This window comes from Eleutherodactylus coqui, chromosome 3 (genome assembly GCF_035609145.1).
Source record: "Eleutherodactylus coqui strain aEleCoq1 chromosome 3, aEleCoq1.hap1, whole genome shotgun sequence".
NCBI lineage: Eukaryota > Metazoa > Chordata > Amphibia > Anura > Eleutherodactylidae > Eleutherodactylus > Eleutherodactylus coqui.
In genome coordinates this window covers 303688412-303714463 of record NC_089839.1, presented here as the reverse complement: position 1 = coordinate 303714463, position 26052 = coordinate 303688412, and the positions used below count along the sequence as shown (strand labels likewise).

At 47.2% G+C, this 26052-nt stretch overlaps 1 protein-coding gene across 1 annotated transcript in view; it reads right to left on the bottom strand.

Moving 5' to 3' along the window:
• GIPC2 (GIPC PDZ domain containing family member 2) overlaps window positions 1-26052 on the bottom strand; it is an 82095-nt gene that overhangs the window by 4555 nt on the left and 51488 nt on the right. The window contains exons 4-5 of the mRNA XM_066597831.1: window positions 15335-15444; window positions 12209-12290 (exon numbers count right to left, since the gene is read on the bottom strand). Of these exons, the coding sequence (XP_066453928.1) occupies window positions 12209-12290; window positions 15335-15444 (192 nt within the window). The remainder of the gene's footprint in view (window positions 1-12208; window positions 12291-15334; window positions 15445-26052) is intronic.

The window sequence follows — 26052 nt, the reverse complement described above, 5'->3', positions numbered from 1 at the left end:
CCCCCAGCACCGCCCTGATTAGCCCTGCTGCTGTCAGGCTCCCCGCCCCAATCAGCTTCTGGGGCGGGAGCGCTGACAGCATTTAAATAGGTGTGTTTTCCTCTCAGGCCTTGCCAGTGTTAGTTTGGTTCTCCAGCTGCACCCGCGTTTATCCTGACTGCTCTTGTGACCTCGGCTTTTCTGACACCTGCTTTTGGACTTGACTACGTTTTTGCCTGACCCCTCCGTACTGCGTACCCTCTTGTTGCCTACCCGGATTGTCTGACCATTCTACCGTTGCTTGTCTCAGTGTCTGTTTGTCTCCCGTGTCCCGCTTCCCTAGTGAGGGTAGGGACCGTCGCCCAGTTGTCGCCCTGGGGGTTAGCCCAGGGGGGCAAGTAGGCAGGGACAGGGGTTGCGGGATATCTCAGGGACCCCCATATCCCGGACACTGTCCTGACAGTAACACTGGCCGAACTAAGGTCAGACCCTTGCATCCGCCCGGCAACTTTGAGCCCCTCGATGGAGGCCGTGGCGGCTGTAGCGAACCAGGTCCAGGTCCTTACGACCCTTGCCCAGGACCTAACAGCCCGCTTGCAGCCACGGGAACAAGTGGCAGCTGCAGGTCCCATGCAGCCCTCGTCCGCTCCAGGAACGATGTCAGAACCTCGAGCCACGCTTCCGGATTGCTTCTCCGGAGAGAGAGATCAGTTTTTTGCATTTAGAGAGAGCTGCAAGCTCTACTTTGATCTCCGCCCCCACTCCTCTGGTACTGAATACCAGAAAGTGGGAATCGTAATTACCCGCCTGAGGGGAGAGCCCCAAAATTGGGCTTTCTCGCTACCAGCTGGCTCTCCAGCCCGACTATCCCTTGACGCCTTTTTTTCCGCCCTGGGTCAAATTTATGACGAACCCGACCGGGCGGGCTACGCAGTCTCCAAACTTCTGGCCCTGCGCCAGGGTTGTAAGATGGCGGAGGACTACTGTTCCCAATTCCGTCAACATTGTACGGAATCCCGGTGGAACGATGCCGCCCTAAAAGACTTATTTTTGACCGGTCTGTCTGAGGGTCTCAAGGACCTACTTGTGGCCCACCCAGAGCCTAGAACCCTGGAGCAAGCCATGTCGCTGGCTATTCGAGCCGACCGACGTTTGAGGGCCAGACACGCCGCTCGGACCACCCCACTCCCCACGTCTACTTCTTCGACTGACCCGACCTTTTACCCTCCCACCACCGAGGCCATAGAGCTGGGAGCCGTGAACCCCGAGCAACGACGGGAACACCGCCTGAAGAAGAACCTCTGCTTCTACTGTGGGGAGCCGGGTCACCGCATTGCTACCTGCGCTAAGAAGCCACGGCAGGAAGAACTCCCGCTCCTAGGCAGTTGTCGGGGGGACTGTCTAGGAGCCAAGGTACTCCCTGTGTTGTCCAAAATGTTAGTGCCTTGCACCCTAGAATTTCATGCTTTCCACCGTACTGGGCAAGCCTTTGTTGATTCGGGGGCTGCGGCTAATTTCGTTAACTTTAATTTCGTTGCTCAACTGTCCGGGGTTTTGTTACGTTTAGAAACTCCGATTCTGGTTTCAGGAGTGGACTCCACTCCTTTGCAAGCAGGGGTGGTTAATCTGGTGACCCCTGAAGTAAGGTTTACTATAGGAGCCTTACACGTGGAAACCTGCACCTTTCTAGTGATGAGAGATTTGTCTGTGGACGTCGTCCTAGGCCTCCCCTGGCTCCGGGAGCACAACCCGGTAGTAAATTGGGACACGTTGGAACTGGTAAAGTGGGGTCCCCGCTGTGCCAATCACCTTTGTGCGGTGAAGGTGGGAATCTCCACCTGCGAGGGGAGCCCCCTACCAGAATACCTCTCCGAGTTTTCTGACGTGTTCTCCAAACAATTATCTGAAGCTCTGCCCCCTCATAGGGAATGGGACTGTAAAATAGACTTGATTCCTGGGGCCAAACTTCCTAAGGGCCGCATTTATAACGTTACGGTTCCAGAGAGAGAATCCATGAGGGACTACATCCAGGACAGCCTGGCCAAGGGGCACATCCGGCCCTCAGAATCCCCGGTGGGTGCCGGGTTTTTCTTCGTTGAGAAGAAGGATGGGGGTCTCCGGCCCTGTATTGACTATAGAGAGCTAAATAAAATCACAGTCCGAAACCAGTATGCTCTTCCACTCATTCCGGACCTCCTCAACCAGGTCGCTGGTGCCCGATGGTTTTCTAAACTTGATCTCAGGGGAGCATACAACCTCATCCGCATTCGGGAGGGGGATGAGTGGAAAACCGCCTTCAATACGCCCCTCGGGCATTTTGAATACCTAGTTATGCCTTTTGGATTGTGTAACGCCCCCGCCATTTTTCAGGGGTACATGAACTCAGTGTTTCAGGATATCATGGGGGTGTTCGTGGTTGTATATCTAGACGACATTTTGATTTTTTCCTCCGACTTGCCGAGTCACCATACTCACGTTCAGACTGTGCTAGCTCGACTCAGACATAACAAGCTGTTTGCTAAACTCGAGAAATGTGTTTTCGGGGTACAAAAGATATCATTTTTGGGGTATATCATCACGCCATGCGACTTCCAGATGGATCCTGAAAAGGTGAAGGCCATCACGGAGTGGGCCCAGCCAGGGTCGTTGAAAGCCCTTCAACGCTTCCTCGGCTTCGCCAACTACTATCGCAAATTCATTAAAGACTTCTCCGTGGTGGCTAAACCTCTAACGGACCTCACCAGAAAGGGGGCAGATGTGAGGACCTGGTCTTCTGAGGCTCTGAGGGCCTTCAATACCCTAAAGGCGGCGTTCTCGTCTGCACCTGTCCTAGTACAACCGGATCTGTCCAGTCCTTTTGTGGTGGAGGTAGATGCCTCTGAGTTTGGTGTGGGAGCGGTACTGTCCCAAGGTCCCTCCACTCTCACCAACCTTAGACCGTGTGCCTATTTTTCTAGGAAGTTTTTGTCCACCGAACGGAACTATGATATAGGCAACCGGGAATTGCTGGCGATTAAGTGGGCTTTCGAAGAGTGGAGGCATTTTTTGGAAGGAGCCCATCACCAGATTACTGTACTCACTGACCATAAAAACCTCACTTATCTAGATTCCGCTAAGAGGTTAAATGCTCGGCAAGCCCGCTGGGCCTTGTTTTTCTCTCGGTTCAATTTTGTTGTTACCTATAGACCCGGTTCTAAGAATGTCAAGGCTGATGCCCTGTCTAGGAGTTTTGGTTCTCCGGAACCTTCCGAGCCGGAGCCTGAGAGCATTCTCTCCCCTGGGGTGGTCCTCGCTGCTGTCTCCTCCGACCTTTCACCTCTCATTCACGCCGCTCAACAATCTGCTCCTGAAGCCCTTCCGGAAGGCAAATTATTTGTCCCGTTGTCACTGAGATTGAAAGTGTTAGAGGAGACACATGCTTCAGTCCTAGCTGGACACCCCGGTATCAGGGGTACTCTGGAGTTAGCGGCCAGACTCTATTGGTGGCCGCACATGGCCAAGGATGTACGGGTATTTGTGTCCGCGTGCCCGGTTTGCGCAAGGGGGAAGAACCTCAGGAGACGTCCTGAGGGGCCTCTTCTGCCCTTGCCCATTCCGTCCAGGCCATGGTCCCATTTGTCCATGGATTTTATTACTGATCTGCCATCCTCGCTGGGGAATACGGTCATTTGGGTAATAGTTGACCGTTTCTCCAAAATGTCTCATTTTGTTCCACTTGGCAAGTTGCCTAACGCCAAACTTTTGTCTGAGATGTTCATCAAGGAGATTGTTCGGTTACATGGGATCCCCGAGGATATTGTGTCTGATAGAGGGGTTCAGTTCGTCGCTCGCTTCTGGCGAGCCTTCTGTAAAAATCTAAACGTTAATTTGTCCTTTTCCTCCGCTTTCCATCCCGAGAGTAACGGACAAACGGAACGGATGAACCAAGAACTTATCCAGTATCTGCGACTGTTTGTCTCTGATAACCAGCATCAGTGGGCCAACTACTTACCTCTCGCCGAATTTGCTATTAACAACCATGGTAACTCGTCGACCCAACTGTCACCTTTTTTTTGTAACTATGGGTTCCATCCCCGGTTCTCGCTTTCTACTCCTTTGGTCTCGAACAATCCGGCCGCCGACATATCCGCCGAAGAACTGTGCACAGTTTGGGCCCAGGTTCGTAAGAACCTTCAGGGTTCCCAAGAGAAACTGCGTAAATACGCAAATAAAAGACGTACTATCTCTGCACCTTTTGTGGTCGGGGAGCAGGTTTTATTATCATCTAAGAATCTGAGACTTAAGGTTCCCTCCCTGAAACTTGCTCCTCGGTTCATTGGCCCATTTACGGTTTCTCAGGTTATCAACCCGGTGTCATATAAGTTGGCACTTCCTGACCCCTGGAAGGTCCACAAGGTTTTTCACAAGAACTTGCTTAAGAAGTATGTGACTCCAGTTCTCCCCACCCAGAACCCGCCTCCTCCCTCTCTGGTACAGGGGGAACTGGAGTATGAAGTAGAAAGGCTTGTGGATGCCCGACGGGTTAGAGGTGGGCTGCAGTACCTGGTCCACTGGAGAGGATTTGGCCCTGAGGATAGGACGTGGGTCCCTGCCAGGGACGTTCATGCGCCACGCCTAGTCCAGGCATTCCACAGGGCTTTCCCGCTTAAGCCCGCACCTGGCCATGGGGGTCCGGTGTACCCCCGTAGAAGGGGGGGTACTGTCAGAACCGGCAACTCTCGGGGCCTCCGTGCCCGCACCACCGGTCCGGCCACCCGGGGTACAGGAGCGCGGCGCAGAGGTACCCCGGTTCTTGTGATCTCCCCGGGCCGCTGTAATACTGGTCGCCGCCGGGTTGCTAGGGAGGCAGCTGGTGCTTCTAGTCGCTTGACTACCAGGCTGGCTTCCCTAGTAACTGTCTGTGCAGTGAGACTGGGGGCGTGCCCCCAGCACCGCCCTGATTAGCCCTGCTGCTGTCAGGCTCCCCGCCCCAATCAGCTTCTGGGGCGGGAGCGCTGACAGCATTTAAATAGGTGTGTTTTCCTCTCAGGCCTTGCCAGTGTTAGTTTGGTTCTCCAGCTGCACCCGCGTTTATCCTGACTGCTCTTGTGACCTCGGCTTTTCTGACACCTGCTTTTGGACTTGACTACGTTTTTGCCTGACCCCTCCGTACTGCGTACCCTCTTGTTGCCTACCCGGATTGTCTGACCATTCTACCGTTGCTTGTCTCAGTGTCTGTTTGTCTCCCGTGTCCCGCTTCCCTAGTGAGGGTAGGGACCGTCGCCCAGTTGTCGCCCTGGGGGTTAGCCCAGGGGGGCAAGTAGGCAGGGACAGGGGTTGCGGGATATCTCAGGGACCCCCATATCCCGGACACTGTCCTGACAATTCCGCTGCTCTTTCAAACATGGGAGAAACACAAATAATACAGCAATTACATGTGATATACAATCAGTTTGAAACATATGGGGTGGGGGTGGTACAGGAGGTACAAGGTGGGGGGGGGATGAGGCATGGGGAACACAGGCAAAAACGGGAATTTCGTATGGAAATCAGTTAATAGAAAGCAAACGGGATGGGGCAGTAAAGAGGTGCAGGGGTAGAAGTCGAGTGCAATAAGCAGGGTGAAGGTGTGGGGAGCCAAAGGGACGGGCAGGGGGACTAGATCAGGAGATTTGGTATGCCTCCCTGAGGAGGTAAATCTGAAAAGGCGCTTCTGAAATTTTGTGCATTGGGGATTGTCCGGGTGCCTTGGGGTAGAGCGTTGCAGCGGATGGGTGCAGCTCTGGTGAAGTCCTGTAGGCAAGCATGTGAGGTTCGTATTACAGGGGTGTTTAGTCTGAGTGTGTTAGAGGATCGGAGTGAGCGGGCTGGGTGGTATACTGACAGTAGGGAGGCGATGTATGGTGGCGCAGCGCCATGCAGAGCTTTGTAAGTGAGGTAGGGGAGCTTAAATTTAGTTCTCCAGTGGATGGGCATCCAATGCAGCAACTGGCATAGTGCAGAGGGGTCTGAGTAATGGCTGGAAAGAAAAATGAGCCTAGCTGCTGCATTTAGTATGGATTGGAGTGGAGCAAGTCTAGTGCGGGGGAGGCCGATGAGTAGCGAGTTTCAGTAGTCGAGTTGGAAGTGGATGAGGGCAACCACGAGCGTCTTTAGCGTGTTCGTGGTTAGGAACGGACGTATTTTAGCAATATTTCTGAGGTGCATGTGGCATGTTTGGGCCAGAGATTGGATATGGGGGGGTAAAGGAGAGGTGAGGGTCCAGTGTGACCTGAAGGCAGCAGGCATGCTGTCTGGGGGTTATGATGGTGTCAGACACTGGAATGGAGATGTTGAGGGGAGGTCGGTTAGAAGGTGAAAAGACAAGGAGGTCAGTTTTAGAGAGGTTAAGTCATGGTCGACAGTGTCAAATGCAGCAAAAAGGTCAAGGAGGATTAGTAGGGAGTAATCACCTCTCGACTTTGCCGTCATCAGGTCATTTTAATACTTTTGTGAGGGCGGTTTCAACCGAGTGTAGAGAGTGGAAACCAGACTGGAGGGGGTCAAGGAGTGAGTTGTCAGAGAGAAAGTGTGTAAGGCGGGAGTAGACCAGGCGTTCTAGTAATTTTGAGATGAAGGGGAGGTTTGAGACGGGTCGGTAGTGGCAGCATCAGTCGGGTTGGGGGTTGGCTTTTTAAGCAGAGGGGATATGATGGAGTGTTTAAATGAGGAGCGGAAGGTACTAGAGGTTAGCAAGAGGTTGCAAATATGTAACATGCTATACATATCAAGAACCTACATAGTACCTCTGTACACTGACCATATAATTTCAAAAATACACAGCCCATGTAATACTGCCATAAACAGTTCATTCAATACTGCAGTAAACGGGGCAAGTAAGACCACCATACACTACCTATGTAATACCACCACACACAGCCACAGGAGGTAAATTGGTCATAGGTTCCCCATGGAGAAATCCTGGTGGGCCGGTTGGCCATGGCCTGTTCTAGTCAGCCTCCGGGTAGATGCCAGGACCTAGTGGACTCACTGTAGCCACATTAGAGTTAATGCAAATGGGGCTCTTTCTACAAACCCAACTCAGAGGCCCAAGGACAATCCGCAGGCTGGCTGTGATGGGGACCCATTATCACAGAAGGCGGTGTGGCTGCGTAGCTCGGGCGTGGTGCTAGTGCCTGTGTCATAATCAGGCGGCTGCGATCTGAGCCTAATTAACATACGGCGTGGGAAGCCTTTCTGCGTCTTTACCTGGAGATGGGAGTTACAGAGTTTAAAAGGCAAATATTAGCTGACAGACTTCCTTTTAGGTCGGGCTCACACGTCCGTATTAAGTTCCGCGTTGCGCTAGCCGCAGTGATTACACGATGACATGCATACTTGCTGCGTGCCACAATCCAGATGCAGTATCTTGGCATTTAGACGCCAGGATAGAACATGCTGCAATTAGTTTTGCGTGCGGATTTTGTGCAGCTTGTGTGAGCGGCATTATTAAAGTATATGAGATTTTGCTACTGTGTATTACGCACCCGAAACCGTGCGGGTATTACGTAATTAGGATGCGGTCATTTGAGCCAGCCTAAGTCTCTGCACACCATGCCGTCACGGACACGGCGAGGTTCCCTAAGGAGAAGCAATGTCCCTTTAAGAGACGCCTCCGTTGCTCGGAGTAAACAGATTAATGCTATTAAAACACAATCTCCAGCCGTTACAGATCCGACTGCTCCCAAAAATCACATTAAATGAAGGTGCTTTACAAAATACCAAATTAAAACGATATTATTTACAAAGACTCCATTAAACGCGCGAGCCGAAGACGCGGCGCTCCTCATTAGCCGCTGAACATTGTCTTCTTCCATTTAGAGTGATCTTCCATATGCCATCGCTAACTGCAGTAACGTCATTACAGCGGGACGGAGACAGCGGTGGTAGTTGTTGACCCGGGCAGCGGTGGAGCCGGCGGGCGCGCTCGGCTGGAGGAGCCGCTGTCTGCGTATAATTAGAGGATTGCACAGAGCGACTCGTGAAGAGGCGGCTGCAAAGATGCTGCAGAGAGGAACTTCATGTTCTACTACAAAACTTTCCACTTGTGAGGGGCCGCTGACGCCGATACATCTTCATCCGTCAAACACATACGGTTTTTCTCAAAAAAAAAAAAAAAAGATGAAAATGTCGCATTTCACAGACCCCGTAGGCTGTAATGGTTTAAACGGACTCTGACTATGCAGATACGTGTGACCGCGTTTAGCCTGGCGTACGTTTATAGGCGTTTTGGGCTTTTTTTGTGGATTGAAAAACAACCTATTATATTTTTGTGTCTCCCAAAAAAAGTATGGAAACGCATACTTTTTTAAAAAACATATACGTTTTTTTGTGATCGGAGGGGAAAAAAGTGTTGAACTACAAAACTGTATTAAAAGCAAAACAGTAAAAAATGTGTGTTTAGGGCCCGTCCATACTGACACTTCTATATGAAACCTACATGAAAGTGTCAGTATGGACGGGCCCTAAACTCACAAACCAGGTATGAAGTTGTTGTCTCCACCGCAACTTTTGTTTGTCGAGTAATGCACTGTGTCCGTCGGTGCCTAAGACCCCCAAGTGTCCCTTCCTAAGCTTGAAGGGTCCCATCTCTGAAGGCTGCAATAAGGATACATAATCAGTTGTGCCAGCAGGTGCCAGCATCACTCAGCGAGTACTTCCTATTTAGGAAGAGACAAGCGGAACGAAACGGGAGCGCAGGGGAGGTAAGTGTTCTGTATGGCTAGAGGAGGATGGTTTATCGGGGACATGCGGTGGTGGCTTTGCATAGTGTAGCATATGGCAAGCAATTAATATGGGTGGGTACATGTATATGAGGGGCATGTCAATGGTACTTATATACCCATGGTATATGGGTAGGCTGTATATAAAGGACATGTGACTGGTCCACAAACTGAATGGCCTCTTTATTAGAGCCCCGGCCTCTCATAATTGGCGCTACCTTGTATGGAGATTCCCGCCGTGACACTGGAGTGCAGCATACAATTACGTGACAAGTTTTCCGTGGATCAGTTTCACTGTGAATCCACATTAGATGGGAGAATCCAGCGATCGGAGTGACTTCCAATGAGACCAGGTCATCGGTGCTGGACTAGCCGGGGCCTCACTGCCAACAGCGGGGGGGTTTCTCATGTGTCGTGTGGAGCCCCAGCTTACATCAGCATCGATCACCATTTCTGTATTGCGGAGTCTTCAGACAAATAGTTTGTATTTTAACCACGTGCAATATCCCTGATAACACCTCATCTCCGTCCTGCTGTGCCCACCCTGCCCCCGCAGGGCACCAAGTGAATCACATGCGAACTCAATCCTTGACCACAAGGTGGCAGGCAGTCACTGTTATCACTTCTGCGTGAGCTTGTATATTCTAGGTATAGAATGTAGTAAAACTCTGATCATCACTCCAGGCGCCTCCATATCAGGCAGAAAATGTGATAAAAACTCTGTTCTTCCTCCATTACAAGAATGTGCGCCATTTCGGTCAAGCATCACATCCACCATACTTCTCTCCCTAGGAAACCCGAATGTTCCTCCATAATTGTGTAGCTTCTATCTGATTCTCTCTTAGCACTCATCTCTATTCCCTTCTATGTTGTCCGGAGCGTCTGCTGAAATTGGCACCTCCAGCATTCAAGCACATTTGTATGTGACTGCGCAGATTGGCAACGGCATCCGCTAATGTGACATTGGTCATGGCGGCAACCTCCTGCCGTATCGCGTCTCCGAGGCTGTCAGGTGTTCTTGGCTTATTACTATATATATGGCCCTCCTTAAATAAACCCCAAGAGAGGACATGAGGGGCGTCAGGTCCGGCCATCTTGGCGCCCACAGATTCTTCTAAATTAATCGGTCACCGAAGCAGCTTTCGAATTCCCGTGTGTCGGCATCAGACGTGCGGATGTTGTGCCATCTTGTTGAAAGTCGCCTTCCGTTGTCATCTGTTAACGGATTCTTCTTTTTGGGAAATTACTAAATGCGCCATAGAACAAAAACAGTTGCAAATTTTTGGGCAAAAATTAGCAACTTTTTTACAACAGATTCCAAGCAAATGATGAATTCTCCCATTAACCCCTTAGTGACGAGGCCTATTTTGGCTATAAGAATGAGACCGTGTTTGGGAGATTTTCAAATACCCTAACTTTTTATTTTTCTGTTGACACGTCCGTATGAGGGCTTGTTTTCGGCATGATGAGCCGTAGTTTTTATTGGTACCATATTTGGGTAAATATAATGTATTGTAGAACATTTATTTATTTTTTTCTGGAGCAGGGAGAGAAAACACAATCGATCCCGGTATTTGTTTTTTACAGTGTTCATTATGCAGCTTGTGATAAAATCACACAATAAAGTTATTCTGCGGGTCGGTACAATTACGGCGATACCAAAATTATGGTTTTTTTAAGTTTTTTCAGTTTTGCACAATTAAAACTCTTTTTCTTCTTTTTTATTTGCATCGCTGCATTAAAGTAAAAATAACTTATTTTTTTAATGCATGGAGCTCTCGGTGGGCTTTTTTTCATGACAAGCTGTAGTTTTTATTGATATCATTTTGGGGTACATATGACTATCACTTTTATTGCATTTTTGGGGGGGGAAGCGACATGAACAAAAAAAGCATTTTTTTTTACATTTTTTTATATTATCTGCTGTGTTGGCCAAAAAGTTTGTTTATTGTTATTGTACGGGTCATTACTGATTCGACAATAGCAAACATGTTGTTTTTTTTGCTTGTTTTTTTTAAACAAAAGAGGGGAAAGAGTGCAAAAAGGGTTTTTTTCTTTTTCACGATTTATTTTACAACTTTTATATCTCCTTAGAGGACTTGAACCTGCGATGCTATGATTGCTTTGATAATACACTGCAGTACTTACATGGCGGAGGGCTGATGACCTCACAGAGGGAGTACCCTCCCTCTGTGAACCTTTAACATGTGAACAACAACGATCGTGGCATGTAAGGGGTTAACAGCAGGGATCCGTGTTCTCACTGATCCCTGCTGTTGCAGTGGGAGTCAGCTATCAGTCATAGCAGACTCCCACTGCAGATGGCACGATCTCAGCTTCTAAGCCTGTGCCATCAATATGTAAATTAATGTCCATTTGTAGGAACCCCTTCTCAGCCAGGACGTAAATTTACGTCCTCGGGCAGGTTGGAGTTAAAGATAATGGACACTTTTGTGTGTGTATGTGTGTGTGTGTGAGTGAGGGGGGGGGGGGGGGGGGTCTTTGGCCTATCATTTTTTCAATAAGGTTTCACTAAAAATATAGCACGATTTGCCTTCTGCAGCTTCTGCATATCACTGTATATATGAAGCTGCAGTCTGATTCTCAGCAGATCCCTCAGTTAGTTTCACTCTGCTCCCTCCTGCCCCCTCTTGTCAGCTAATTAATGACCACAACAAACTTTTAAGCAAGTGCCCCCTTCCCCTAATCTGATGTTTATAGCACCTAACAGGGCACAGGAATTGCCCTTTAAGCCTGACGATGCAAGGAGTTTTCTCTGACGTAACAAGTGGCAGCACAAACACAAGTCAAACATTCCACAAAGAACCCAAATCCTTTCCATGTGTGAGATGTGATGACTTGGAACAAATATTTGTAAATCGTCTTCTTTCAGATCGCACACAACAGTCACCCTTCATAACTGTCGACAAGCAAACACATGGAACTCATCTAACAAAGACTCTGGCTGGCCAGACCACATAGTTGGAGACAACGTAGATGGTTCCAGGTAGAAGCCGTGACCCAGAAGCCAAGCTCCTCGATCGGAGGGGATGCGGTTAATCTTAGACACATACTTGACCGAGGTGGCGGCACCGCCGGGGTTTATGTCTTCAAATCAGATCAGGAAGAAAGTTTCCGTGAACTTTAGTCAACATTCGGGATCTGGATCACCTGTCAAGTTCAAAGGTCTGATTTGATTTGTGATACGATCCATGTGATGTGTTTCTTTTCGGGCCAAATGCCAACAATGTAGAGCAAAACCATCGAGCCGCAGGCTGTGAAATCGAGGTATTCACAAGGAAAATAAACAGAATTTTCCGTGTCTTCTCCTCAATTTTAACATTTCTAGGCTCGGTATTTCAGATTCAAAACCTCAGGATTGCCTAAAACCACATATTCCGAATATATGTAGAAGGACAACATTTCCTAGAGCCCCCGGGAGAGGGGCCAAGAAGGATTATGGAGACCTCGGAATCTTATTGACTCACCCAACTCAATATCTCGAATGCCCATGTAGCTCTCCAGGAGGTCGTCCACTTTTTTGATCGCCTTTTCTTCAAATGCAGTCGGCTGAAAGGAAACAAGCAAAAGTGTAAGGTCCGTAAAGATTTCATGTCAAATAAGCGGAAAGAGGAGGTGGACGGAGGGGAGACGAGAGGCTCTATAATAGTGGACAACAGGGTCGGTTCATACAGAATGAATTAGCTGCAGAACGTTTCAGCCGCAAATCCACAGAAAATCCATTTTGGTGCAGATTTGTTGCAGATTTGCCGCTGCGGAGCTTCCTGCAGATTATGCAAAAAAGGGAAATAATGAATCAGTGCTTTTGAAATCTATACTTGTGTATGTTACTATGTAGCAAAACTGTAGCAATTGTGTGAGGGGATCAGATTTGTTCACATTTTGCCTACCTGGCTGGTACTGCATCTGCTGCGGATTTACTGTACCCAAATATGCATGGGAAATCCGCAGCATTTCCACAAGGTGTAAATAAAGCCACATACTTCAACATCATTCTTAGGGTGGCTTCAAACGAGCGTGTTTGTGCGTGCATACTGAGCACTTCAGCCAATCACAATCAGAGCTACCAGAGGCGGGGATTTTAAATCCCCGGCTGCTGATGGCTCAGAACTGCAAAGACGGGGGCAGCGGCAGAAGTCGCAGCTGAGCCCTGGCAGCTGAAGGCAGGTGAGTATGTATTTTTTTACACTATTTTTATTGGATTTTCAGGGATTGCTGGCAACAGGATTCTCTACCGCAGCTGCGGTAGAGAATTCAAGAATTCCTCTGCTGCAACTGCCACGGATGTGGCAGATGTAGCAGCAGGGAATTCTTTTAACTAGCAGGGATGAAGGAAACATCTGCTGCATGCGGCAGATGTGTTCTTCATCCCCGCGGGGGTCACGGCAGCGGCGGAGAGGTAAGTATTTTTTTTTTTTTACACTAAAATGATTGTTTTGTAGGTGCAGATTTTTTTCCCCACAAACGCAGTATGATTTTTTTCCACGTGGAAAAACGCGCAAATATACTCTCGTCTGACTGAGCCCTTAGTGTTATTCTGAAAGGTTGTTTACATGGGGGCATGGTGCTACCTCTCCTGAGTTCATGCCGCCCACGGTTTGGGCAGCAGAAGCCCGGTGATGGATTTCCTTTGAAAGGCGTGGTGCTACAAAAACACATTTTCTCTTATCCACATTATAGGTGATTTTTTGCTGATCAGTGGGGTCCAACCTCTGGTCCACATCCATCCTGAGAACAGGGATCGGGGCATCCTACAATGAGGGCCGCTATGGTTGCATTGCCCCTTTCAATTCAATAGGACCCTGGGAGGTAGCTCTCGACTATTTCCAACAATCCCATTGAAATGACTGGAGACGCAGAGCACAAGTGCGACCGTTGCTGCCCTCATTACTGGATGCTTACTGGAATTGTGGGGGTCCCAGAGGTCAGACCCTCACTTCTCAGCATGTCTTAGTGAGACATCCCCTTTAATATTACAGTTAGCTGCTCCCCATTGAATTAAACTGCTGTATTCAGATGTGCGCATTTTTTTACGCGGACCAATATTGGGCATAAAAAGCCTCGCAGCAGGTCCTGTTTTGGTCCGTCTTCATAGACCAAAATCGCCCATTAAAGCATGTAGGTGCGTAAAAAAAATCCGCAGCCAACACACATCAGCGTCCGTGTTCTCTGGGGGGTTTGTGGGCACTTTTGTTTTTAGTTGCGCATACGGCCGTGTGAAACCACCCCAACTTCTTTTTTAGGGCAGTTTCAGATGGCCGTAGGCGCAACTACACTCTGTTTTTTTTTCCTCCCTTCTCAGGCTTTTCAAACTCTGCGCCATAGGGCAGGAGTTAAAAAAAAAAAAACATAAAATCCAGTGTATATGAACAGCCCTGCGTGTGCAAAAAAGTACAGTGCAACATGCAGACACGTGCGCAAAAGCGGCTTGCTTATAGTGCAAATAGGTTGTGCTGAAGCGTGCACATTTGCGCATTTGCTCGTATGAAGGAGCCCTAATACGCGTCTACACATGCAGTGAAAACAATGCAGTTTTGTTATTTATGGACTGACATTGTAAATGCCTATGTGAATAAGCCCTAAGGAGTCTTTCCCGCCGGACGGAACAGGCTGCACGACGCTTTGTGAGACGCAGTAAATTCCACACGAAAATCTGAAACCGCTCTGGTCTTTAAGGAGTTAATACAACTGTTCGTCCCCGTACGTCCATCCTTGGTTGACTGCACATCATCGTATTAGGACGGGCGTTGGCGATCAGATGGCCGACGATCAGGGACATGAACGTTTGTGTCGGGGTCTCACTGTGTCCACGCAGCCTAAAGGGCGAGGAGAAGGACGCAGGATTGCATTTCTTCGGCTCCGTCTTTGTTAGTGCAGGTGTCTCGCCACACATGAAGACGTTTACACTGGCAGCTCATATGTGGAGCCCGGGGCGAATGTCCTCGGCGGCCGCGCTGACTGTACAGACTGTGCTGGACATCGCTGGCCCAGAACGGCTGCGCCGCGCAGAGCTGGATGAGTAGTCGTGTGCAGTAGTCATGGACTGGAGGCTCCTCAAGAATGAGCAATTATCACCCGTCCGCAGGATCGGTCTGATTGCTGGGACCCCACCGATGAGGGGGTCCCGTGTCCGCCCGTCCTCCTCACTGCACCCCACAGGACTCTATAGCATGTGTCAAACTCAAGGCCCACGCCGAATCCGGCCCGTCACGTCATTATACGTGGCCCATGACAAGGTCCCCTTAGAAGTCAATTGGGGGGGTCATAAATGTGCACGCAATATGCTAGGAGATGTGTGATACGTTGCGGAAATCCACATGAGAAAGAACACAACTGGAACTTATGAGAAAAAATCTGCTATTTAAATTGGTGCGTATTTTGTTTGCCGCGCACAAATGTACATGTTTTGTGCGCTTGTGTGAAGGCGGCCTAATGCTGATACGCAGGAAAATATCTTAAAAGACAATGACGAGGCGGTATGAATGAGGAGGATGATTGTGGAGCTGCCCTAGAAGACACTTCTCATTTCCTATCCATTGTCAGTCTATACAGACTCCTATCCCGGACGTGTGCAGAGTGACAAACAGACTCACCATTTCTTCCACCGTCGCAGGACCCTTAGATCTCAACCGCAGAGTCTCTCGTCCGCTGGAAATTTTCCCTTCTGATGCTTTTCCTCCTCTCGATCTTGGCTCAATCATTTCTGGAACAGAATTATTTTAAAAGTTATGAAAACAGACTGTAGCCGCACTGTAATGCTGCCTGCAACCACTAGGTGGCAGTATATTCATTGTATACTAGTGCAGGATTTAAGCATGCACTGTCCTACCAATCGTAATTGAACGAGAATTAGAAGTAGGATTTATTTCCATATGTGAATACTTAGTGGGGCTCCTTTGGCCCCGATGACATCAGATACTCTCCGTGGCATACTTTCTAATAACATCTCATACACTTCAGCTGGTATTTCCCTTCATTCATCCTACAAACATCTGGCAAATCCTCTAAAAGAAGATGGATGCTGCTCATATTTTATCACCTGACATTCCAGTTCATCCCAAAGATGTTCAGTAGGTTCAGGTCGGGACTCTGTGCAGCCGGTCCAATCGTGGAACATCCGTATCCTCAAATCAATGTAATACGGCGTTGGATTGGTGATGAGGCCCGTCGTCTGGTTGGAAGTATGGCCGACCATTCCTGGAGTATTACCACATTGTGGGCACATATTATTGTCTTGAATGTCAGAGTTCACCTCTGTGGTCATGGTTTTTCCACTACAACCAACGGACAGAGACCATGCCATATGAAAAATCCCCAAACCATGACGGAAACTCAGCCGTACTTAACTGTTGGCACAACACACTCAGGCAGGCGGCATTCCTCATCATCCTCCATACCGAGGTACCGCCATGTGATGTGAAGATGGAATAATATGCTTCATCACTCCATAGAACATTCTTCCATTGCTCAGCTGTCCAATGATGATGCTTCTTGCACTATTGTTGACAGGCCTATGCATCGTCTTTCAGAGCACTCACCAGACATTTGCAGGATGAATGGAGGGAAATGCCAGCTGAAGTGTAACAGAAATTAAAAGAAAGTATGCCACAGAGAGTATTGGATGTAATTAGGGCCAAAGGAGCACCACTAAGTATTAACATATGGAAATAAATAGTACTTTTGATTCTTGTTTAGGTGCCCAATTACTTTTGGTAGGATAGTGCACTTTTTAATACACAGAGGCCAAAATGTAATATGTCTTTCCCCCAAAAAGCAATACAGTAATCAGATTGAATGAATCAGAGGCTCAGACGGAAGCACTTCATAACTATGATGGCAGGTTTGAGGGGGAGTGACATAGAGCAGGTTGTGGCATCACCCACGTTGTGCCCGGGCCAAGTACAATGGAAACCACAGACAAGCTGTGACTGGAGGTGACTCTATATTCCCGTAAAGTGGGAAGTTACAGGAAGACGATTGGACTTTATTGATTAGATTTGAATGGATTATAATACGAAGCGCGGACATGCTGGAAGAAGGATTAAACCCTGGCCCCATCCCAGCCTCAGGAAACAGCTTTCAGAAGTCTGTGTAGTGACGTGGCAAGACGATCGTTACCGAGGAAGACGTCCAAGTATGAAAGATGAAAGGATCACGACCGAAACTGGAAAAGATAAGACAAACACGTCCCGCGGCTGAGGGGTTGTTACAGTTGTATCCACTGTGAGCTAAACAAGCTGGACTTTGGACACTTTACCTGCAGCGATAGGCCTGTGGGACCTGCTAGCGTATATTGGCCGAAAGATAGGACAAGACTAGAGATGAGCGAGTATACTCACTAAGGCACATTACTCGAGTGAGTAGTGCCTTAGCCGAGTATCTCCCCGCTCGTCTCTAAAGATGCGGGGGGCGGGGAGCAGCGGGGGAGAGAAGGGAGGAACGGAGGGGAGATCTCTCTCTCCCTCTGTCCCCCCCACTCCCCGCCGCAACTCACCTGTCACCTGCGCCGGCCCCCGAATCTTTAGAGACGAGCGGGGAGATACTTGCATAAAGCACTACTCGCTCGAGTAATGTGCCTTAGCGAGTATACTCGCTCATCTCTAGACAAGACCCATCTTTTCCAGCTGCTGTATTTAGTCGCCAATGTTCTCTCTTTTTCGGCGCAACATTTTTACACTGCTAAAAATCTGTCATCTGAATGAATGCATTGGAATCCAATGCTTTAGAGGTTTGGCGCAAAGTACTGAGCAGCAGAAATGCAGTCCTAAGCTCTCGCTCATGACTTGAAAGTTGTGAGGTCAATCCCCGCATGATTCAGGTAGCCGGCTCAAGGTTGACTCAGTCTTCTATCCTTCCGAGGTCGGTAAAATGAGCACCCAGCTTCGTGGGGGGTAATAAATAAATTACCTGAAATCATTGCAGAATAAGTTGGCGCTATACAAATAACAAGATTTATTTTTACATTGTAACAAACTGGGCGATTGGTGCCGCTAGCTTTGCTCCCGGAGGATCGTGTAGGCTGGATTCAATTGTAGTGAAGGCTTTCAAAGCAGGGGCGTAACTATAGGGGATGCAGGGGATGCGGTTGCACCCGGGCCCAGGAGCCTTAGGGGGTCCATAAGGCCTCTCTTCTCCATATAGTGAGCCTAGTACTATGAATAAAGCATTATAGTTGGGGCCCCTGTTACAGGTTTTGCATTGGGGCCCAGAAGCTTTGTTATGCCTCTGTGCAGCATGGTTTAGGTATGGGTACGGGTACAGATACAGATAGAGGGGGGGGCCCAGCTCACCTTTTGCATCAGGGCCCCTGAGCCTTTAGTTACGCCCCTGTTTCAAAGTATTGGGTTTGTACAAGTTTTCAGCCCCTTAATGTACCCAAGAGTGTTCCCGTTCACTGACAGCAAACACAGATCTTGGATCTCATTTAGGGCTCATTCACATCAGCATTTTTGCCTTCTAGTCTGTCGTTCCATCAGAGGAGCAGCAAAATGGGGGGGAAAATGTTCCGTTTTATTTCCTGTTGGCTTTAGTGGGATTTTCTGAGCTTCCATCCTGTTGAGCTCCGTTCTATCTGCCCTCTTAATAGAAAAAATAGCTTTTTGAACTAAGAAAAAAACCTGAGTGGATGGAGGGAGCCCTACTTTTGTTTTGTTTTTTTACATTATGGTCAACAGGTGTTGGAATTGAAAGGAAAGGTTTCTATCTGATTCTGTTTAAGCCCCCTTTTTTTCCCTCCCCCAATATCATACATCTGGTATTTTCTTCCATCGTCGCTGTCCGAGGGCGTGTAGTTTGCGTTTGCGTAGCATTTATTGTACTGAAAAACCTTTTAAAATGGGCAAAAATGGAAAAAAGCACAATTCTGCCATTTTTCTTTGGGAGGGGCTTGTTTTTACGGCGTACCCACTGCAGCACATTATTCTGTGGGTCAGGATAATTGCAACAATAACACATTTATACAGTTTTTTGGGTTTTGGGTTTTTTTTGCTGCACTATATTTTAAAAAATACTACATAAAAGTATTCTCTGTTGCCATTTTCTGACCATCACAACTTTTTATTTTTCTGTCGATACGGTTGTGTGAGCGCTCATTTTTAGCGGGACGTCCTGCAGTTTCCATTTGTGCCATTTTGGAGATCATATGGTTTTTTTGATAGCTTTCTTTGATTGCTTTCTATAAAAAAAATTTTTCTTGGAGACGGAGTGACCAAAAAAAGTGCAATTCTGGCGTTGTGCGTTTTTTCTTATTGATGACATTCATCATGCGGGATAAATAATGCAATAGGCCGTTTTCACGCGGCCGAGAAACTTGTGCGAGATTTGTGCGTTGTGAGACTCACAAATCTTGCGCGAATGTGAACCCCAATCTTTTGAGTGATGTTTTCATGGAATGTCCTATCTCTTCGCGCTCCTCGGTATGCAGCGCCCATTGATTTCAATGGTACCTTTAATGCATCGCATGGTTCTCGCATACCGTGCCATGTGCATGTGAGTGCAATGCCAGGTTTCCCATTGAAACCAATGGCAAACATTTACGATCCTCCGTTGGAATTTCACACATGTGAGGAGTTTTTGCCTGAAAATAGTCTCACATCTGCGGGTAAATCGCACGTTCACAAGCGCCTGATATCACGCTCGCCAGTGTATAGGTAGCCTTACTTTGATAGATTGGACTTTTATGGACGCAGCTATAGCAAATATGTTTTGGGGGGTTTTATTTTGACTTTTTCATTATAGATATGGAAAAAAGTGTTTTTCTAAGCTTTCATTTTTTCTTAGATTTAATAAAACTATTTTGACTCACTTTTACTTTTTTTTTTTAATCCCCATAGGAGACTTGAACTTGCGATTGTTTGATCACTCATTTAGTATAATGTAATACCACAATATTGCATTATACTGCATTTTGACAGTCTATCAAGACACATCACCACCATGCCTTGAAAGGCAATCATTTATGGCAGCCCTGGCGGCCTTCAGAAGCTGCCATGGCAACTGAACAGAGCCTTGCAATTCAATCGCGGAGGTGCCGCATGGAACCCCAAAATACTAATCGGAACATTTAATTGCAGCTGTCAAAAGGGTTAACAACCTCGATCAGTGTTAGTGCTGATCGTGGCGGTTGCGAGCAACTTTCAGCTGTCAAAGACTGCTGGTAACTTCCAGTCACAGAGGGGGTCATGGGACCTCCAATCAGTGCGGTCCCAGTGCTCATATGACTACTGAGTAGGTAGTTCTCTTTCCCATGGATTGGGGATAACTGATATTACTGTAGTACCCCTTTAACTGACGGCACAAGGTACTTGGTGGCTGCATTAAGTGTCCCCAGTGGAGATTGCTAACATCAAAGCTTCATTTATAGCCCCTCTTGCTCTACAGGACTTAGTAGTAAAAGTGTGCATGAGCAACCTAGCTACTGGTCCCCGGGTTATAAGGAGGAGCATTAGAACATCTACGGAAGTGATGGCCATATCATTAAGGAATTCCCTGGACATCCATTAGATTAAGGATGGCGGCTGAGTGCTTTATATACGGGACGTTAAAGGGATTGCGTAAAGTTAGAAAACATGGCCGCTCCATTCAGTCTCCTCAATGAGGTGAGTCTGCAGTGACAAGAAGATGGGGAAATAGGAACCCCGTTCTCTGGATTGTTGCGCCAATAGTGCCTCAAGCCTTTATACTGCGTAAGGCGAAGGGTGAAATGGCACCCCCCCCCCAAAAAAAAAACCTCATCTTTTAGGCATTAAAAGTGCCAATACAGAAGATAGCCAAAACATATTTAAACCATTGAGACTTGTCTGAAGTAACAGAGTAGTCGCCCCAATAGTAATAGTGACACCCTTAATGGCCAGTAGTAATAATGACACCATTAGTGGGCCAAGGACTAATAGTGACCCTGTTAGTGGCCACAGTAGTAATAGTGGCCCCCCATAGTGGCCCCAGTAGTCAGAGTGACCCAGTTAGTGGTCCCTGGAGTAATAGTGATCTCCGTTTGTAGCCCGAGTAGTAATAGTGACTTCAGTAGTAATAGTGACTTTCATAGTGGCCCCAGTAGTAACTGTGTTCCCCCATAGTTGCCCCAGTAGTAATAGTGACCTCCATAGTTGCCCCTAGTAGCAATAGTGACCTTCATAGTCACCCCATTGGTAATAGTGGCCCCCATAGTGGCCCCAGTAGTCAGAGTGACCCAGTAAGTGGTCCCTGGAGTAATAGTGATCTCCGTTTGTAGCCCGAGTAGAAATAGTGACCCCAGTAGTAATAGTGACCTCCATAGTGGCCCCAGTAGCGATAATGACCTTCATAGTGACCCCATTGGTAATAGTGGCCCCAGTAGTCAGAGTGACCCAGTTAGTGGTCCCTGGAGTAATAGTGATCTCCGTTTGTAGCCCGAGTAGTAATAGTGACTTCAGTAGTAATAGTGACTTTCATAGTGGCCCCAGTAGTAACTGTGTTCCCCCATAGTTGCCCCAGTAGTAATAGTGACCTCCATAGTGGCCCCTAGTAGCAATAGTGACCTTTATAGTCACCCAATTGGTAATAGTGGCCCCAGTAGTCAGAGTGACCTAGTTAGTGGTCCCTGGAGTAATAGCGACCTCCATAGTGGCCCAAGTGGTAATAGTGGCCCCTATTAGTAAAAGTGCCCCGTAATGGACCTAAAGCTAGGCAGCAATCCACTATCGGTGGGGCTGGTGACTTACCAGGCAGGTGGCAACATGCTGCCGCCCCTCTGACATCCTGCAGGCTGCCACCTAAAGCAGCAGGCTCAGGTCGCCTCATGGCAGGGGTCTCCCTGCGTTGCGTGTCTCAGCAGTGAGACCCCCACTAATCAGACTTGTGGATAAGTGATAGAAGTCTATTGTGGTAGACCACCGTTAAGAATAGTAAACGTTCAGTAAGACTTATAGACCCCCATAATGTTATCACCTCATGATGGCGCTACGGCCTCCTCTGTGGTGGCATCACAAAGCGCAAACTAGCCAAGATGAATCAATACAGGAAACCTGAGCCCTGACTGGACTGAAGCCGACATATGTATCACCTAATACTGTTGCTGCGGCCTGGGGGGCAGAACTCTTACAGGACGAAGGCTTTCAAAGGCTTCTGCAGAGCAGCGCTCCAAAGGCTTTTAAGGAAGCCGGCAGCGCGCCGCTGGCAAACAGACTTATTTCGTTGTGATACCACCCATGATGAACTAAGTAACCGTATCATTCTCCGCAGCCGCCCGTAACCTTCGCGGGGTCAGGAGGAAATCATCCAAGGACTGGGGTTTATTTACTCCTGACCTTCAGTTATTTATGGAAACGTCTCATTGTTGGATTTTATTCGTTTTTTAACTTTTTTGCTTTTATTTTTCACTTTTTCCGATCTTTAGTTTCAGTATTTATTATGAATAATGTCATTAGTCTATTTTGATTTTTGTTAAGACTCTTTTCCCGCAAACTGACAATTTCGAGGAAATAGCCCAAGAGAGGTCGGCTTCACGTGTGAACAAGCATGCTTTGTTTATAAATGGCGCCACATGTCAGGACCAGGACGCGTCTCGACCCCATGCAGGTCTTGGTCACCTCTGTCTTCCAATGTTACAAATGCAGACATTTAAAGACCTTTTAAAGCCTATAAAAACAGCTGATATGAGACCTTCGACATCAACCCACCCAGTTTAACCCTACGTTGCTGGGAAATCACCCATGCTTTTATGTGATCATATATATTGGCCGGCCGGGCGCTTTCAGGGCACGGAAATACGCCCATGTGCACCGATGCATTGTAAACCAATGCATCAGAGGGGAGGTGTATATGGGCCGGGCATGAAAAGCGGGCAAATGAGGGGGGCTACAAGAAATATAACAATGGGGATGGATTTACCAAGAGAGCGGCTGTAAAAGGTAAGCACCCGATCCCACTATCAGAGAACATGACAGCCTCTCCTGAAAGGGGTTGTAACAAGTTATCCTCTATCCATGGGTAAGAGACAACTTTATGATCAGTCGGCGATCTCAAGAACAGAGGACCGGTCAGCCTCCGAAGTCAAGCACTTCGACAATCTCCGGCATTTAAGTGAATGGAGCAGCGACAAGCCTGTGAGACCTCCGTTGCAGTCACTTAGGGACTGTTTTCAGGATCATGAGGGTCCCCCACCAAACATTAAGTTATCCCCTATCCTGTGGATATGGGACAAATTTATAACTTGGCACAACCCTTTTAAAGGAGTTGTCCAGGCATACTCACCCACCCAATCTGACATCGGGCATGGGGAATCTTAACTGCACAATGGGCCAAGCCAGTGGTCTGACACCCAGCGAGTATTGTGCACGGGTCCAATTAATTAGAATAGTTGTCAATAGAATCAGACAGTAGTCTAATATGTGTAAAGGCAGCCCCAGTGACTTCCAGTGTTCTGTGCTGAGGACAGCAGGGGTTGGCATGTTGGATTTTAACATACTCAATCCTTTGGCCTGACGGCCCCCAGGGCTGCCTGCTGGGCTGACTTTCAGCACGTGGTATAATAGTATTGCATTACACTTTATGAACAATCAAATGATCACAAGTTGAAGTCCCCCATTGGAAACTAAAAAAAAGTGAGTAAAAAAAAGTTTTATTAATTATTAGAAAAAATAAAAAGGGAAAAGTTTTTGTTTGTCTTCTTTTTAAAAAAAAACATTTTCAGAAATTTATTATAAAAAAGTTTAAAAACTAAACACATTAGGTATCACTGCATGGGGGAAGTCTGATCAATCAGAGTAAGCTGTTATTTATCCCGCATTATGAACACTGTCTGAAAAAAAATACACGACACCAAAATTGCACTTTTTTGGTCACCCATCTGCAAGAGAAATGAAATAAAAAGTGATGGAAAAGTCATATGAACTCCAGAATGTTACCAATAGAAACTGCAGGACGTCCCACAAAAACAAGCCTTCACACAACTAGACCAACCAGAAATAAGAAAAAGTTATGTCCGTCAGAGGAAGACGGCAGAAAATAATTTTAGATTTTTTTTCCAAAGATATTTTATTGTAAAAGTACAGCCAAAAAAAACCCCTATATAAATTTGGTATCGTAGGAATCGCACTGACCCAAAGAATAAAGCTATCATGGCATTTTTGCCACAATGTGTACACTTTAAGGGCTTATTCAGACGACCGTATATCGGCCGCGTATTACGATATACGGCGTCTCTCTCTCTGCAGGGGGAGGAGGCTGGAAGGGCCAGGAGGAGTGCTCTGAGCTCCCGCCCCTTCTCCACCCCTTCTGCACCATTTGCAATGGGAGGAAGCAGGACAGGGGCGGGGCTAAATTCCAGGAATTAGCTCCGCCCCACCTCCCCTCATTGCAAATAGTGCAGAAGGGCGGAGAGGAGGCAGAGAGGGGGCGGGATCTCAGAGCACTGCTCCTGGCTCTTCCAGCCTCCTCCCCCTGCAGAGTGGGATGCCATATATCGGCCGGCGTGAATACGCAGCCGATATACGGTTGTCTGAATAAGCCCTAAAAACAAGACACCCCCTCCCAAGATGGCGAAATTGCATTTTTCCCCATTTCACTGCACTTTTAATACATTAAATAAAAAAACAACAACCCCCAGACAGTTACGTTGATGCATAAGTAAAAGTTATACTTTTTTTTGAAAGTTTGGAGGAATACATGATTACAAGGGAGGAGGGGGCCGCGTCATTAAGGGGTTAAATTGTTTTACAAACAGAAAGTTAGTGAATGTTGGCAGATAAGCCTCATTTACAATGGGGGGGGGGAAATAACTTTGATTGCATCTGTATATTTGCAGCTGATTTGTTTATTTGCGGGGGACATATTCTGCTAACTCCGGTGACACCGACGAAGAGGAAGGATGAGGGTGGCACACGGCGCCTGTGAACAGCCTGAAATGTCCCGGTGACATTGCTGTCATTGTGAGAACAGGTACTAATTGAATATACATTACCGCAGCCACCCCCATGTACTCTGCAAATGCCAACCCTGATCTAATTAACGAGGAATCTGATGCAGCAAAGAAGAAATGGAGAACATTAGTGCATTAGCGGAATGTTACATTGTTCCCCTGTCACTGCATTCTATTTATCAAAGCATGGCCTTTATGTTACTTGTTTAGTTTCTAAATCAGACAAATCCCCTCCATTAAACACACGAGCAGCCGCTAATTGGCAGCAAAATGTTGTTCTGTGCAACACAAACCCTAAAGCAGGAAGCCTGGGCCTTTACCGTAAGCTTACAGCTCCACCTAGTGGTCACTCTTGGGGATGGCAGGTCAAAAAAGTTATTTTATTACCTTTATTCTTTCCATGTAACTTCTGCGGAGATATTTGTTAGTTGTCAAGGACGAAGACAAGTGGAAGATAAAGGATGGAAGAAGAGGCAGGTGTCAGGTGACCAAGACCGCGTCTGCACAAGGGCTGTTTTAGCACATGTTGTACTACTGCGTTACGCTTTTAAAGAAAAAGGGTGGTTTTTTTTGTTCCTTCTTTTACATTGTTAGTGAATGCAACAATTAACCCCTTCTGCAGTCTGGGCCTCATTGACCAATACAAATTACTATATATTTTTATGATATATGTTTTTAACAAGACAGCCCTTTGAATTGTCTTGAAAAGAGCGAAAATACCTTTTTTTCACTTTTTTTAATTAAAGGGCACCCGTCAGCAGCTATTAGTACCATAATCTAAGTTATGATGCTCATAGGGCAGGTTCCCAGGAGCCCAGAGAGGTACCATTAGGGCTTATTCACACGACCGCATGAATAAGCCCTTAAAGCCATGTCCACACGGGGCGGATTTGTCATGGATTCGCCATGCAGACTGTCCGCACGGAATATCTGCAGCAAAGCAGATGAGATTTTGATTTTTTTTTACTATAAATATGGGAAAATGTTTTGTTTTTTTAACTTTTACCTTTTTTCTAATAATTGATAAAACTTTTTTAAAATCTCTTTGGAACTTGAACTTGTGATCAATTGATTGCACATAGAGTACAATGCAATACCATAGTATTACACTATATCACGTTCTGCCAGGCAGCTTGATAGACACTAAGTCATGACAGCCCTGGGGGCCTTAAGAAAGCCCCAGGCCGCCATGGCAATCGAAAAGCCCCTTGCAATCTCATCCACATCTCATTATCATAGCGATCATATGATCACAGGTTCTAGACCCCTACATGGAATTAGAAAATGTGTAAAATAAACAAAAATAGTAAAAATAAAAAATAGTGGTAGAAAATCCTTTTTCGCCCACTTTCTTCTTTTATAAAAAAAAAATCTAATATTTTGTATTGCCACATCCGTAATGACATGTACAATAAA